Source organism: Cervus canadensis, chromosome 32 (genome assembly GCF_019320065.1).
Source record: "Cervus canadensis isolate Bull #8, Minnesota chromosome 32, ASM1932006v1, whole genome shotgun sequence".
NCBI classification, from domain to species: Eukaryota; Metazoa; Chordata; class Mammalia; order Artiodactyla; family Cervidae; genus Cervus; species Cervus canadensis.
The window spans coordinates 29,905,521-29,919,667 of record NC_057417.1 but is presented as its reverse complement, the minus strand read 5'-3'; the positions used below and the strand labels follow the sequence as shown (position 1 = coordinate 29,919,667).

The 14,147-nt window shown below is 49.3% G+C and overlaps 2 protein-coding genes across 4 annotated transcripts in view; one reads left to right on the top strand and one right to left on the bottom strand.

Moving 5' to 3' along the window:
- Window positions 1–14,147, top strand: part of LOC122432838 (60S ribosomal protein L12-like) — a 144,937-nt gene that overhangs the window by 55,746 nt on the left and 75,044 nt on the right. Inside the window, exons 2-3 of one of the 2 annotated variants that reach the window (XM_043455078.1) lie at window positions 2,044–2,049; window positions 12,951–12,953. The exons of the other annotated variant lie outside the window; for it this stretch is intronic. Of the exons in view, the coding sequence (XP_043311013.1) occupies window positions 2,044–2,049; window positions 12,951–12,953 (9 nt within the window). The remainder of the gene's footprint in view (window positions 1–2,043; window positions 2,050–12,950; window positions 12,954–14,147) is intronic. 2 annotated transcript variants of the gene reach the window in all.
- ZNF3 (zinc finger protein 3) lies at window positions 3,827–12,719 on the bottom strand. 2 transcript variants are annotated; one of them, XM_043455034.1, is made up of 6 exons: window positions 12,583–12,715; window positions 11,345–11,473; window positions 9,211–9,347; window positions 8,114–8,205; window positions 7,709–7,835; window positions 3,827–6,036 (listed from the first exon to the last, which is right to left on the bottom strand). In XM_043455034.1, the coding sequence occupies exons 3-6, from the start codon at window positions 9,263–9,265 to the stop codon at window positions 4,967–4,969; spliced, it is 1,344 nt and encodes a 447-aa protein (XP_043310969.1). In that variant the 5' UTR covers window positions 9,266–9,347; window positions 11,345–11,473; window positions 12,583–12,715; the 3' UTR covers window positions 3,827–4,966. The 2 variants fall into 2 exon arrangements, with proteins under 2 accessions (XP_043310969.1, XP_043310968.1); XM_043455033.1 differs by lacking the exon at window positions 11,345–11,473 and having other exon boundaries at window positions 12,583–12,719.

Below are 14,147 nucleotides of genomic sequence, written 5' to 3'. Positions count from 1 at the left end.
CGGGAGAGTGGGAAGGGCCGGGAAGTGAGAAGCCCCGTGTCAAGAGGAAGAATGAAAGCTTGGAGCTGCCATCATCCAATCAGCATTTAGGAGAGATGACTCCGGCACAGGCAGGACCAATGGGCTGGAGGAGACTTTGGGAGCAAAGAGACCGGCTGTTAAAGCTGGTGCCAAAGTCGGGAACAAGTTGGAGACGGCCTCGGCCGCTGCGGAAGCACCCCCGGAATGGGCCAGACAGGATGGGCTGGAGACGTGGAGGGAGCGGATGTGGGGAGGAAAAGGCGAGCAGCCAGGACGACGCCCAGGTCCGGGGCTTGACAGGGAAGTTGGCGTCAGCAGCCAAAGCAAGGGATACGCGAGGGAAACCATGCTTGTGGAGGAACGTGCTGAGAGTCTCTGTCATTCCCAAGAAACCACGCTGGTGACCATATTTATCTGTGTGTATAGGTGATAGTCCATGGGAATTTTTATTCATTAAAAAAACCCCTTCAGTTCTTCATTATTAACATATTTAAAATAATGCACCTGACTGCTTTTTTAAAGTGGAAAAAAAAACTTAAACTCTATAAACAATTTGTTGTTCAGTCACTAAATCATGTCTGACTGCGACCCCATGGACTGCAGCACGCCAGGCTTCCCTGTCCTTCACTGTCACCCAGAGTTTGCTCAAATTCATGTCCATCCAGTCAGTGATACTATCTAACCATCTCATCCTTTGCTGCCCTCTTCTCCTTTTGCTTTCAGTCTTCGCCAGCATCAGGGTCTTTTCCAATGAATTTGTTCTTCACATCCGGCGGCCAAAGTATTGGAGCTTCAGCTTCAGCATCAGTTCTTCCAATGAATATTCAGGGCTCATTTCCTTTAGGATGGACTGGTTTGATTTCCTTGGAAAAGAAAAAAGAAAAAGTCTTTGGGGAGCTTTTAAAGACAATCTTTTAATCAGGAACAGTTTGCTAAGATGTTCTTTTCCGTTCACACTCCTGCCAGCTGTCATGTTCAGGTAAAACCAGGCTTTTCTCCTACTTGGAAACTGAACACAGAATATTCTCTCAGAGTTATTTCAGTTGGAGCTCAAAGAACAGGTGTAACTTAGGGTGGGCAGGAAGCATCAGGGATGAAATTGCTTTGTTACTTTTGTTATGACTGATAATGTCCTTGTGAATCACTCACAGGTGAGAAGGCAGAGCCAAGGGTGGAAAGCAGGAGCGTACTCAGCACAACTTAAGGTCCAGCGATTTTGCCTGGGGCAGCAGCCAGCCTCCCATCCCTGCACACAGCACCACGGAGGCTGGAGAGCCTGCTGCCCCGGGATACTGTCCACAGTGTCTGCACCAAGCCAAGGTTGAAGATGCTTTCCAAGGCCCTCCTGGATTCTAATTCTCATTGGCTGAAGGTAGGGAGCTGGAGCAGGATGCAGGAACCTCACGGGAGTGAACAGAGGGTGTGTTTGGGGCTCATTACCATCCTGCTATTTGATGTGACAGACTTTTTGCTTGAGCAAACAGACTTCCAAACCTTTTCTTGGGCCCCCTCTGTGCTCTTCCTTGTAAAATCTAGTTTTAGCGAGTCCCGCATCCTTCACATCTGAACCCCCTTAATATCTAGTCATCCCACACCATCACCCCAGGGAGATGTCCAAACCACCCTGCCCTTTCTCCATCAAGAATCCTAAGTCAGTTTAGCCAAACCCCTCTGACCCCTAAAGCTTCCCCTTAGGAAGTTCCCATCCACTGACCCCCTCCCTGCTCCTTAGCTATAAATCCCCAGGTGGCCATACAAAAACCAGTTGGGAAAGGGTCAGGAAGAGTATATGCCACGTGTCTGCTTCTATTAAGACCTTCACTTGGAAATCCCCCCCCCCCCACCTCCATGACCTCAATTCTAAAACCTTCCCCCGTGACAGCAATCCATCTTTCCTGCTCAGGACTTTCCTGCTCAGCATCTGACTGATGCTGGTCAGATGTAGGAGGATGAGAATAATTACTCTTTTAAAAATTTTTTATTTAATTTTTGGTTGCACTGGGTCTTTGTTTCTACTCTTAGGCTTTCGTGGAGGTGAGCATGGGCTGCTCTCTAGCTTCCTGGCGCACAGGCTTCTCAGGGAAGTGGTTTCTCTTGTTGCAGAGCATGGGTTATAGGGTGAGAGCTCAGTAGTTGGGGAGCACAGGCTTAGTTTCCCTGTGGTATGTGGTATCTTAGTTCCCAGGGACTGAACCCGTCTCCCCTGCATTGGCAGACGGATTCTTAACCACGGGAACACCAGAGAAGTCCACCTCAGACCTTTTGACCTTGAGCAGTTTGTAGAAATTCTGAGAGAGGGCAGTTTATGGGGGGGGGGCGGGGAATGTATCTGGTTTGAAAGAAACAATTTGAAACTTTCAAAAGGCCCAAAGGTAAATGCCCCACCACCTGATGAGACCAGAGACTGGAGCTTGGGAGAGATCAGGACCAGTTGTGCAGATGTAAAAATTAATTGAAGCTAACAGTTGAGGTCATCGGAGTAAATGGGTTCCTGGGGTAACGGCATAGGCATAGAAAGAGACCACCGATACCATGACTGAACACTGAGGAATGCCCAGTTAGGGACAGAAAAGAGGAATCAGGAGAAAGGGATGAATCATTAGGACACTCGAGTGAGTCAAACGTTATAGCTATTGCAAAGGTATTTTTTTAATGTATTTTTCACACAGTGGCCCTGCTGAGTCTCAGGTCCCCCTGAGCTCTGAGGAGTGACGGTCATGGTCTTTGCAGGGTAGAGGCGGTCAGCGCCTGGGCAGAGAAGGGACTGAGCCCTCCCATGCAGTGATGGGCCATCACCCAGCAGTTCCACATGCTCAGGCGTCTTTCCCAGAGCTTCACGACTGCACCTGCACAGGAGAAGCCAGGCACCTCCTGCCTGCCACTTCCTCCCCTTTACCACGCAGAACCTAGTAAGGCCTCGCTCACGTTTATCTCCTAGAAATGTTCTCCATTTCATGACCAGTTCTCAGCGTAAATGTTTAGAAGCTCTACCCTCGGGAATTATACTTCATGGGTCTGACTCAAACGCCAACACCTGAGTGACTAGCAAGAAGCCTAGTGACCCTGCTGTGATGGCTCATGGTCTGCACATGGAGAAACAAAGTCAGCCTCAAGTCTGTGGTGGGCGTCAAAGAAGAGCCAAAAATGATGAGTTTTAAAAAATTAAAAACACATTACATGGCCAATCACAGTGTATGATCCAGAATTTTTCAGAGGCTAGAGTTCCAGACATTTCCTCATCTTCTCCATCTCAGCCTTCTTCATGACTATAACTGCCCCCCGCCCAAAAGCCAAATCAAGAAATCTCAGTATACCTATTGTTTTGTTTTGGGCTGTGTGGTATGGCTTGCAGGATCTTAGTTCCCCAACCAGGGATCAAACCTTGCACCCAGACAGTGAGAGAACCGAGTCCCAACCACTGGACCGCCAGGGAACTTCCTCGGTTGTCCATTGTGACCCAGCATCTAAGTAGGCTCCTGTCGAGGACCCCATATCCAGAAACGCCTTTCCAGTCCTGGTCGCTGGTGTTAAGTACTGCACCACACAGAAGGACGTGCAGACATAAAACCCTAAAGGCAGGCATGGATGTGTAAGCGGCCGCGTCAGTGAGACAGCCTGCATGTGCTGTGTGCAGAGGGCAGGATGCAGTCGAAGGGCAGAGGTTCCAGGTTTGAGATTAGAGGAGAAATGGTCGTTTGTAAAGTTTTAAAGATTAACTTTTAAAGAGTCCATTCATAGTCACTGATGTTTCTTGTTTAAACTGAAATAAACTTGGCCCCTGCAAGAAGACACACTCAAGCCATCCTTCTGAAAAACTATTCTGTTTAATAGTGCATTTCATTTATGCTACAGATGAGCAGGATTGGGAAAACAGAATGAAAGGTCACATCCCTTTTGCTGGGAAAACTTGGGGAGCTCCATCCTAACCCAGCAAGGAGCCCTCCGCTAGGCTCAGGCCCGAGCTTCTTCCTTAGGGCTTTGCTCTCTGTTCACACTTGGCTGCTGAAGTCAGAGGTGGGGTCGGGAGAGGTCTAGCAGCTGGGGCCAGAGGTCATAGGTCACAGGTCTGAGGGCGGGGCAAGCTGGCTGAGTGAGCTCCTTAAAAGCATCCTTGGTAGCTAGGGGTTTAGCTTAAATCACTTTCCATCACAGGAGTGGCCGGAGGAAGAGGAGGGAAGGAAAATGGAGGCTAGTGCTAAAGGCTTTGGATCCTTCCCCTCAGGTTACACTCACGAAGGAGCTGGGCTTCCCAATTAGTCCTGTCATAAAAGGGATGAGCGAGTTCTCCACCAAATGCGTGGAGGTTTGGTCTTGCTGCTCCAAGAGCTCTGGAGGATACACGGTCACTACAGAAAACCTCTCTCAGGGTCTTCACCCACACCTGCCCAACGAAATAACAAATCCCTCAGCACCAGATTTCCATAATTAATGAAGTCAGGAAACAAAATAGCACATTCCTTATCAAAAGGAAGAAATTCCTCATCAAAATTTAAAGCTGGATTAGAAGCAGTGGCTTTGAAATGCAGCCTCCATTTTCCCTTTCACAACCCAGACGTTCTTTCCACTTTCTTCTGTGCTGACTATGCCGACTCCAACTAGAGGAACCCCTGCAATTTTATTCCTACTGTGCTTCCATCCCCACTGTGGAAAGGCTCTTCTGGTGTGAGAAAAATGGTATAGTGCAAATTCCCCTCCCAAATGGAAGGAGACTGGTCCCAGAGCTTCCTCTGCTCCCAGCACTCTGTCTGCGGCTGGCAGCCTAGTTCTTCAAGGCTGGAATCATTCCTGGGGAAACTGACTAGGTTGCTAACCACTGGGCCAGGATGATTTGAGCAACAGGCCCCATTCTCTAAGGTGAAGGGACACATCCTAAGTTCATACTCGGGGAGTAAGGCAGGAGCTCTGGAGACTCAGGAAGTGAGGAAAACCGGCGTGTGACTCTCTCTCACGTAGACTCTCTGATCCTTACTTCAGCAGTCACTTGGAGGGAACTTTTGCTCACTCCCATTACATTCAAAGGCTTCTCTCCAGTGTGAATTCTCTGGTGGCGAACCAGAGCGGAGCTGTACCTAAAGGCTTTCCCACACTCACTACATTCATAGGGATTCTCCCCTGTGTGGATTCTCTGATGCTGAATGAGGCCTGAGCTATAGGTAAACTTCCCTCCACATTCCATACATTCATAGGGCTTCTCCCCAGTGTGGATCCTCTGGTGCTGATAGAGGTGTGAGCTCTGGCTGAAGGCCTTCCCACACTCGCTGCATTCATAGGGCTTCTCTCCAGTGTGGATCCTCTGGTGGTGAATGAGGGTGGAGCTCCTGCTGAAGGCTTTCCCACACTCGTTACAAGCGTATGGCTTCTCTCCAGTGTGGATCCTCTGGTGGTGAGTGAGGGTGGAGCTCCAGCTGAAGGCTTTCCCGCACTCGTTACATTCATAGGGCTTCTCTCCCGTGTGGATCCTCCGGTGGAGAATGAGAGCGGAGCTGCAGCTGAAGGTCTTCCCGCAGTCGTTACACTCGTAAGGCTTCTCCCCAGTGTGGATCCTCTGATGCTGAATGAGGTGTGAGCTCTGGCTGAAGGCCTTCCCACACTCGCTACATTCATAGGGTTTCTCCCCAGTGTGGATTCTCTGATGCTGAATAAGGTCTGAAGTTCGATTAAAGCTCTTGCTACATTCATCACACTTATGGGGTCTGTCTCCCACAGGGAGTCTCTGATGGGAAATGAGGTTGGAACTCACAGTGAAGCTGTTCCTCAGATCGCTGCATTTCTCACTTCTCCCTCCCGTGGGGGCTCGCTTCTCCTCAGCTGTCACTTGACCAAAATCCTGCATCTTCCTATTCAGTCTCTCTCCAGAGGAGCTCCCCAGCTGCCTCTTCAGCCTGACTTCTTGTTCATAGGCTTCTTCAAACTTAAGACCCTGAGAAATATCCTTCTGGAATCTTCCCAAGAGCACCCCGTGTGATCCTGTATCTTCAGAAATTTCAGAATCAGGCTCAGTTCTGGTCTCACCATCTGGCACAATATAAAACACAAATATCATTTGTTCCTTGTGGAAAAAAGACTCAAAACCAGAGACAGGCTAATCACATCATGTTCACAGGCTAAAAGCACATGCCACTTATCAATGTGCAAAAAGGCCTGCCCAGGCTGTATGCAGCTGAGGCAGAATAAGAGAACTGGGCCAAAGAAACAGGGAAGAAGAAAAGCAGGAAAATCTATAAATAAGCTGGAAGTGAAGAGAAAACTGGATCAGGCAGAGGCAGAGAACCAAAAAACAGGAGAGGCAGGACATACTATTAAATGAAGTGACAAAGTCCTAGAGGTCAGAGGCTCAAGATAACCTGGGAGACGGTGACAGCTGGGCCAGGGAGAGGATGAAGAGGAGTGGGCACAAGAAACGCAACACGGGCCAGTCTGTCTCCCACAGGAAGACACAGCCAGGTGTGGAGAAGCAGCAGCAGATGAGGAAGCCGCAACAAGGGTGCAGCCCTGCAGCCCCAGGGGAACAGGACACTCTGGTTTGCAGTCACGTCACCTTCACCAAGTCCATGGGAACAGGCAAGAGACAAAGGTCAGTCCACCTCTGGCCTGGGCCTAGAACACTGTGCTAACTGAGCGGATTTGTAAACAGTTTCTATGTTTGACTTTGCCATTCTCAGCGCTCTGGGGTTTCTAAGGGAACTTCAGGCATAGAGGACGAGTGGAAGGGGTCCAGATGGTTAGCATGTTTAGTCTGTCAGTAATTGAAGGAGTCAAGGCAGGGCAGTGAGTGTTAGGGACAAAAAGAGCTGTTCCTCCCTCCCCCGAACAGGTACCTCTCAGGACCTCTCTGCTCTCAGTTCCCTTCCAATCCAGGCCCCTCGGCAATTCCTCTCACTCCAGCCCAGAGATCACGTCAAAATTCAGAAAAGGGATTCCTGCTCATGGGGAAAGACAGGACAAGGTTTATCCTGTTCGTACCAAGTGGCCCAGAGCTCAGTCCCAGACCCAGGACCTGCAGGGGACAGAGAAGACACGCAGCGGGAGGCCTCACGTGGGAGTGGGGAAGACCCTGGCCTTGCCCAGGAAACCGTCCTGACAGTGGGTGAGGGGGAAGGAAGGAACAGTCACAGGCTTAAAGGTTAAGAAGCTAACTGCTTCCTGACACAAGGTAAAATTTCTACAAGGGCAGCAGTTACCCGAGGTCCATCCACAAAGCTACAGGTCCCTAGAGGAAGTCCAACAGAGAAGGGGAGGAGCCTGACAGAGTTCCAGAATCTTCACGTGGCCACAGAGCAGTGCCTCACATGTTCAGGGATCCCAGTGTGTGAATCTTTTCAGAAAATCTCTAGGTTATATGTTAATGTTAAGTCCTAAGAATAACATGAGGAAAAGTAACAGATTGAGACTTTAAAGGCCAGGGCGGGTCCTGCCAGTCACTAGCAATATGACCTCTCCTTCCTCACCTATAAAATGAGGATAATTCTGGCTGCCTCAACAGCTGCGACAGTGTGAGAACTGAAGGAGAGACTGTAAACATGCCTAAGGAACTACAGACTACAAATGGGAGTCACTATTACTGTCAGAACTTTCTGAGAGGAAGTCAGTCCTTAGATGATGCTTTTCAGTGACTCAACTGTTACTAGCAAAGAAGGAGGCAAAGGAAGGCCAAGAGGGAGTTTCACTGAGGAAGCATCGTTCCTACCCAGCGAGAACACATTGCCGTAATTCTCCAGCATCACGTCCCTGTAGAGGTCCCTCTGGGCAGGCTCCAGACGCTTCCACTCCTTCCGGATGAAGTACACAGCCACGTCCTCAAAGGTCACCAGCTCCTGAAACGACATGTTCTCACGTGCAATTTCTGGCTCAGGGATGAGGCTGGTGGAGCCACAAGCTAATTCGGGATGGGGTTGAAGAACACTTCCCAATATTGGGGAAGTGGAAATGGCGGTCAGGGTGGAGGAAAACAGAGGAGAGGCTGAGACTAAGTGGAGTCCATGATTCTGCGGGGGAGTCCCGCGGTCCTGACGGGGGAAGCATGGAATGGGATGTTGCTGCACAAGAGATTCCTGCAAAGTGGGAAGGGAAAGAAGGATAAAGCATGGCTCACCTGGGCCTTGGCCTTTAGGAGTGCAGCTGCCAGCATCTCATCCCCCAGACTGTCCTTGTCAGGAAATTCGGGGCCTTTTGAGGAAGGAAGGGCTGAGGACGAGAGGGTCCATGAGAGAGTCAATCTGCACTCAAGCCTCTCTACCCGTTACAGAAACTCCTGGGTCCTGGGACGACCTAGTACCCCCCACTCCTACATCTCTAAGTTCGCCCCCTCTGCCGCTCCAAGAGGTGCTCACGGCCGGCGTGGGCCCCGCGGCCGGAGCAGAGCCGCCCGCAGCCCCGCCGACCCTGGCCCTCTGGTCTGCCCCAGGAGGCACCAGCTACCTTGTTCGTGCCTCCTCCATCATTCTCCACCTTTCAACTCAATCTCTTGGGCTCCTTACCCAGAGGAAAACTAGCTTCACTCCAACTCTGAAGGGAGTCATAATGCCCATGATTCTTCTCTTCTCTTCTCGATCCCCAGATCAAATCTACACACTCTAAGTTCTGTGCTTGATTATGTATCTTTCCCTGTAATTCTTAAGTTAACATATTGGTCCCTGAGAGACTAAATCTCTGGAGATACTAGATTCTGTAGAATCATGCAGATAAAAATGTTTTTAAATGAGTTTTCCTGATAAGCATGGGAATAATACTTCCTTGGACACAAATTGGCTCCAAAGTCAGTGGCACAGTCTGTGAGAACAAAATACAAATACTTTTCACGCCCTTCCTCTTCCATCTACCCCTTTTGCCTGGGATCTGCAAAATAACTCCCCAGAGCTCCCCTAAGCACATGCTCCAGAAGAGCACACACCAGGGCTCTGCCACTGGCTGTTATAAGGCACCTGGAAAATGGAGTTTGGTGGTTGTCACAGGTTTCTAAACGCTGCATGAGGCACCCACAGCCCTTAAAAAAATGTCTCAGCTATAAAGCCTATCAAGCTGTACTTAATGAATGGCTTCAGCCAGCCTTCCCCACTAGGCTGGGAGTTAGTGAAAGGCAAGGACTATGTCCTCTCCAGTCAGGACTCCAGCAGTTAGCCCGGCACCTGGTGAATGAGCGATTTCAATGGGTATCTGCTGAGTAAGTGAATAAAAGAATGAATTCCTTACCGCTCTCAAGCAAGGCCTGAGGTTCCTGAGATACCCGATCAGCCTGAGTTTCCATGGGTTGTGCTAGAAGCTCGGATCTCTGGTCTCCTATTTGCAGAGTCACCAGGAAGCAGGTTTTGTATGAGAAGGTGGAAGCACTGCAGAAGCAAAATTTCAAGGTTCAAAGATAATTTTTAAAAACCCTCCTGCATATGGAAAGAGGGGAACTAGCATTTCAGTTAGTACCAAACAGCAAGAGCAAATGCAGTAACTGGGACTAGTCTTTTGGGTCAAACACCCAAGTTCCTGTACAACATCCCACTTTAGGCTCCCCAACTCACACTGGGTGGTATTTCTAACAACAAAAATGGAGAAGACAGGTGCCAAATGATGCCATTAACAAAGTTAAATACTAAGCAATTACTCAAATGAAGGACAATGAAAAAGTGTTACAGGTGGCAAAATGTATAAGTATAATATCAAGTTTTAAGTATACTTAATAATGGATAAACTAACATATACCGGGATTTTTTTTTTAATCCTCATTAAACATTTTTCTTCTACTAAAAAGAAAAAAAAAATTTTACCGTGGTACGTTTCGAGCTATTATAGTAAACGTAGATGCTCTTTTTAGAGGAAAAGGGGCCAAGAAACAGCCCCCAAATAACAGATATTACAGAATACTTCCAGAACTTCCAGAAGTTCTCTGACTCATTTTAAAAACCCTGTCTCACAGAACTAGGACAGGTAGCTCAGATCTATTAAGATAAATCTGGGAGTTCCCCAGTGGTCCAGTGATTGGGATTCAGTGCTTTCACGGCCGTGGCCCAGGTTCAATTTCTAGTCGGGGAACAGAGATCCTGTAAACCATGCAGCATGGCCAGAAAAAAGATAAATTCTTCCTCCCTTTCTCCCTAAGACAGTTTCTGTTTTCAGTGTCAGTCGGCGGTGGGATGTTATTAACGGATTTGGGCCCTTTGTGCGGTCCTTATATAGTCTCATCACACGGTGTGGGTGGACATATTCGCCAGGTTCTGGGAGACTAGTCCCCAGAACTAGTCCCCAGTTGCTGTGTCTCCTCGCCCTGAGAAGTAGCAGCCAGCCTGCTTTTTCATCTCCCTTCTCTCATAGCAGATTTCCTTGGATCAGAATGTAAGTCCCTGAAGCAAGAACCAATGCTTTTTAAGAAGCCTAATATCATTTATTACTCTGTTTTTATCCCTACTAAGGTCCCTGCTCCCTGGCTGCCACGGCAATCAAAAGGGATCTGTTCTCTGTTGCTCCAGTGAACAACAGTGAATGTCAAGTTAGTACCTAGACTAAGATTTGAATCTCCAGTACAAGTCTGTCCTCAAGAATCAACAAGTTGAGAAGAGTGCAGCAGTCGCCAGAGCAGCCTGACACTTACGCAAGAACCTAGGGGAAAACCCCTGGATTTTGTCCGCCTCCCTCTCTTTATTCATCTACTCATATAACAAGCATCTGTTGAGTGCCAAGTACATTGCAGGGTACTCCTGAAAGGAGTATAAAAATCAAGAGTGACCGCTGCACTCATGTAAGATATAAAAGGAGAAGGACCGCGAGAGTCACTCAGAGTTCAGAGAACTCTAGTCTTTGGGCAGCAAGGGGCTGTAGAAGGCCCACCACAATGCCATTATATAGTGAAAAGCAATGAACCAGGCATGAGCCAGGCCCACTGACAATCAATGTGACACACCCTCTTGCTATCATCACCCTCCTAGCTGGGGCCCTTCAGCTTTTTCTCAGAGTCAGCCATCTTCTTCTTCCTATTGCCCAACTTGACAATCTCCAGGACTGGTTATAAGCAGACACTCCCAATAAATCCACTCTCAGTCTAAACTCTCCTTAGAAAGGAAAGTTAGAGGCTCAGACTCCAGAGAAAGAAGTAGCACTCCCTCCTCACAGCTGGGTTAACCAAAGCTGGAGCTCAAAGGCACACTGTTGAGAACAAGTCCCCAGTGTCTGGATCACAGAACAATGTTTCTCACAGGAAGAAAAACCTCCATTGTGCCCTTAGAGCTTCAGGTCCAGGCAGGGTCCTCCCCCTGCGCCACTGCCCATCCAACTCCCTGCGGTGCTCCTGGGGACTGGGAGAGACGACCGGGCAGTGAGAGCACGTCATGGAAAGCTTTACCTGCCGGACTCTTTCCTTCCTTCTCTGGAGTTAGTCTCTAGAAGGCCAGAGTAGCAATTATTGGGAACTTGGCAGCCTCTGTTCAAATCCCTGGGAGTTCAGACTTTAGTTGATATCAATGCTGTAGGACTAAGGAAAAGAAAAAGGAATTTCAAATGTTTTGTAAACTTCACTTCTAATCTAGATACTTGGAGTTAAGAGGAAAAGACGAAGGACGTGTGCTAACAAATACTGATTAAGACCACAGCTGGTATTTGTGTTGCACCTTTAGAGCTGGAAATGAAATCACGCTTCTCCGTTTCAACCCAAGACAAGAAACACCTCAAGTTCCTAAGGTTCTGGCAGCTAACTTGCTACTAGACACTCTCAGCTACTTCAGGGAGTCTATCCCACTGCTGTACAGGTAAGCCATCAGAAAGGGCTTTGGATGCTTAACTGAAAAAAAATCCACCCCTTGGACTTTCACCTCTCAGAGTCCTAGTGTCCTATGGAGCTTCGGTGATACAACCTTCTCCTTCCGCAGGATTCTCCACCAAACATGCGAAACCAGATGATGCCCACTCTCCACAATTTCTCTTCTTGGGGATGATAAATACGTTTAGTTCCTCTAAGTGCCCCACAGATTTCAAGTTCAGGATCCTGCTTCTCCTCTCCATGAGTTTCAGAAAGGAAACACCGGGTCTATGTTCAATCCCAGTTGAAAAGCGAATCAAATCAGGCACCTAATACAGCTGGAAATGTGACCCAGTGGTACACCTCTCCGGAAAAGACTCGATTTACTGGGCGCCAGGGGGATTCTTCTGTCATCTGAATGGTTCTAACTGCGCACACTTCCTAGAACCCCTCATTCTCTGGGCCGATCTAGGTTGATTAAACCCTCCCTCCCGCCGGGATAACTGTTAACATCATATGAAAACGTCTCCGGGAAGGACCAAGTTAGGGTCGCTGTCATCGGCCGTTTTTAAAGAGAGGGACGCCTCTCCAGCTATACTGGAACTTTGAAAGGCTGGAGCCGAGCGCTGTCGCAGAACCAGAACCGAGCCCCTTTCCTCCCCCGACGCAGGGCCGGCCGTGAGGGGCGGGGTGCCGGGGAAAGCAGAGTTGGTACCGGCTCCCCCCCGGCACCCTGCTCCGGGTGGTCCTGGGGACCCCGCGGGCCGCGGCGGCAGGGACACCACCCCTTCTCCGGCGATCACTGCCTCCGTCCCACCTCGAGCCCTGGGGGCGGCCGGACTCACCCTGGGGGCAGGGACGGTAGATTTAGGGGACCGGACACCAAACAGGCCCCGTTGGACACTGTCACGGACCCACACACCGGGGACAGAACAAAGAACGGAAGTTCCCTCCGTTTCGCTTCCGGGTCGGTCTTAGTCACCCCCTCCACCATCCTGGGTTCCCCCCGCACCCACGTCCTTTTGTTCCCTCTAGGAAAATGGGAGGTCTTCGCCTCTCGGTGGTTTGCTGACTGGGCGCGGGGGCCCCAGGGCTGAAGCGACACGGCGGGCCTGCAGTCCCCGCCCTTCGCGCCCCCTGCTGGTCAGGCCGGGAGGGCGCCGCCGCGCACCTGCCCGGCTGGGGAGCGGAAGGCGGGGCGCAGGGTGCCCAGCGGGTGCCCGCTATGAGCCTGTGTGGTCTCCCGTGGGGCCTCCGAGGGCCAAGCCTAACGCCCTGGATCCAAGCGATCCGAGTCCCCAGCTGACCCGCGGCCAACAGAAGGATATCTGAAGGATTCGATATAGAAAACTCGCCCATATTTGAAGTTTCCAAATCAAGTTTATGCTTCCAAACAGACCAAGTTCATGTAAAAGTGCCTCCTTTAAATGACTGAAATCTGAAGAAAACCTTCTGGCCCATCAGAGTTCACGTGAGGACAAAAACCTGCACAAGTGATACAAGCAGAAAAGACGGGAAAGTTACCGATCCAGATCCACCCAGATCCGAAGAAAACTGGTGAAGCCCCATCCATGTGAAGGAAGCGTGAAATAAATGAAACGCTTGAGGGAATGAGGGGCGAGGCTTCGTGGTTCACTCACGTTTATTCCCTTCCAGGAGGAATCCTGGAAGTGTCAGAATCAAATCCTTCAGATTATAAACAAAATGAAATCTTGTGATCTTCTTGATTCCCCTGTGGCCTTGCCTCGCATTTGATCTCAATTTTCACTGCCTTCAATATTTGTAGCGCACCCATTCAGCTCTTCAGTACAACCGAACTTACTCTCTGGCAACTTCAGTCTAAAGACAGTAATCTAACCAATTCCAGTAAAATATGGTGGTGGTGCTGTTATTAAGTCACGTCTGACTCTTTGTGACTGTAGCCTGCCAGGCTCCTCTATCCATGTGAGTCTCCACGCAAGAATACCGAAGTAGGTTGGATCTTCCCAACCCAGAGATTGAACCGCGTCTCTTCCCTCTCCTGCATCGACAGGCGGGTTCTATACCACTAGTGCCACTTGGAAAGCCCTCACCTACTGACAGTCCTCAGGAAACAGCTCTTAGAGTCCCAGCACCGTCGACACAATCAACCCTATTACTGTGGACCCCAGAAGTCAATTTGCAGTTCACTTTTTTGGTGTTTGCCCCAGAATCCAGCCGTCTGGTTAATTCCCAGCAAATTCTCAAAAGCCCTACTATTAATTGTTTTTGAGTCTGTGGACTCTGAAATGCCTTGAATCACAGAGAAGATTCCCAAGGCAGTTCATCAAGATGGAGAAGAAAACATTTAAACTTCCATATAGCTTTTATCTAAAAGAAAAGAAAAAATAATAGAGTAAAAAAATGTAAGCTTTGGTAGGCACAGCTGCCA

Excerpts from the sequence above, each read along its gene's own strand:
- ZNF3 (XM_043455033.1), bottom strand. The coding sequence starts at position 9,265 with ATGGAAACTCAGGCTGATCGGGTATCTCAGGAACCTCAGGCCTTGCTT. Across the intron at positions 8,206-9,210 it reads TCAGGCCTTGCTTGAGAGCG|CCCTTCCTTCCTCAAAAGGC; the intron begins GTAAGGAATTCA and ends TCTCGTCCTCAG. Across the intron at positions 6,037-7,708 it reads CGGCAATGTGTTCTCGCTGG|ATGGTGAGACCAGAACTGAG; the intron begins GTAGGAACGATG and ends ATATTGTGCCAG.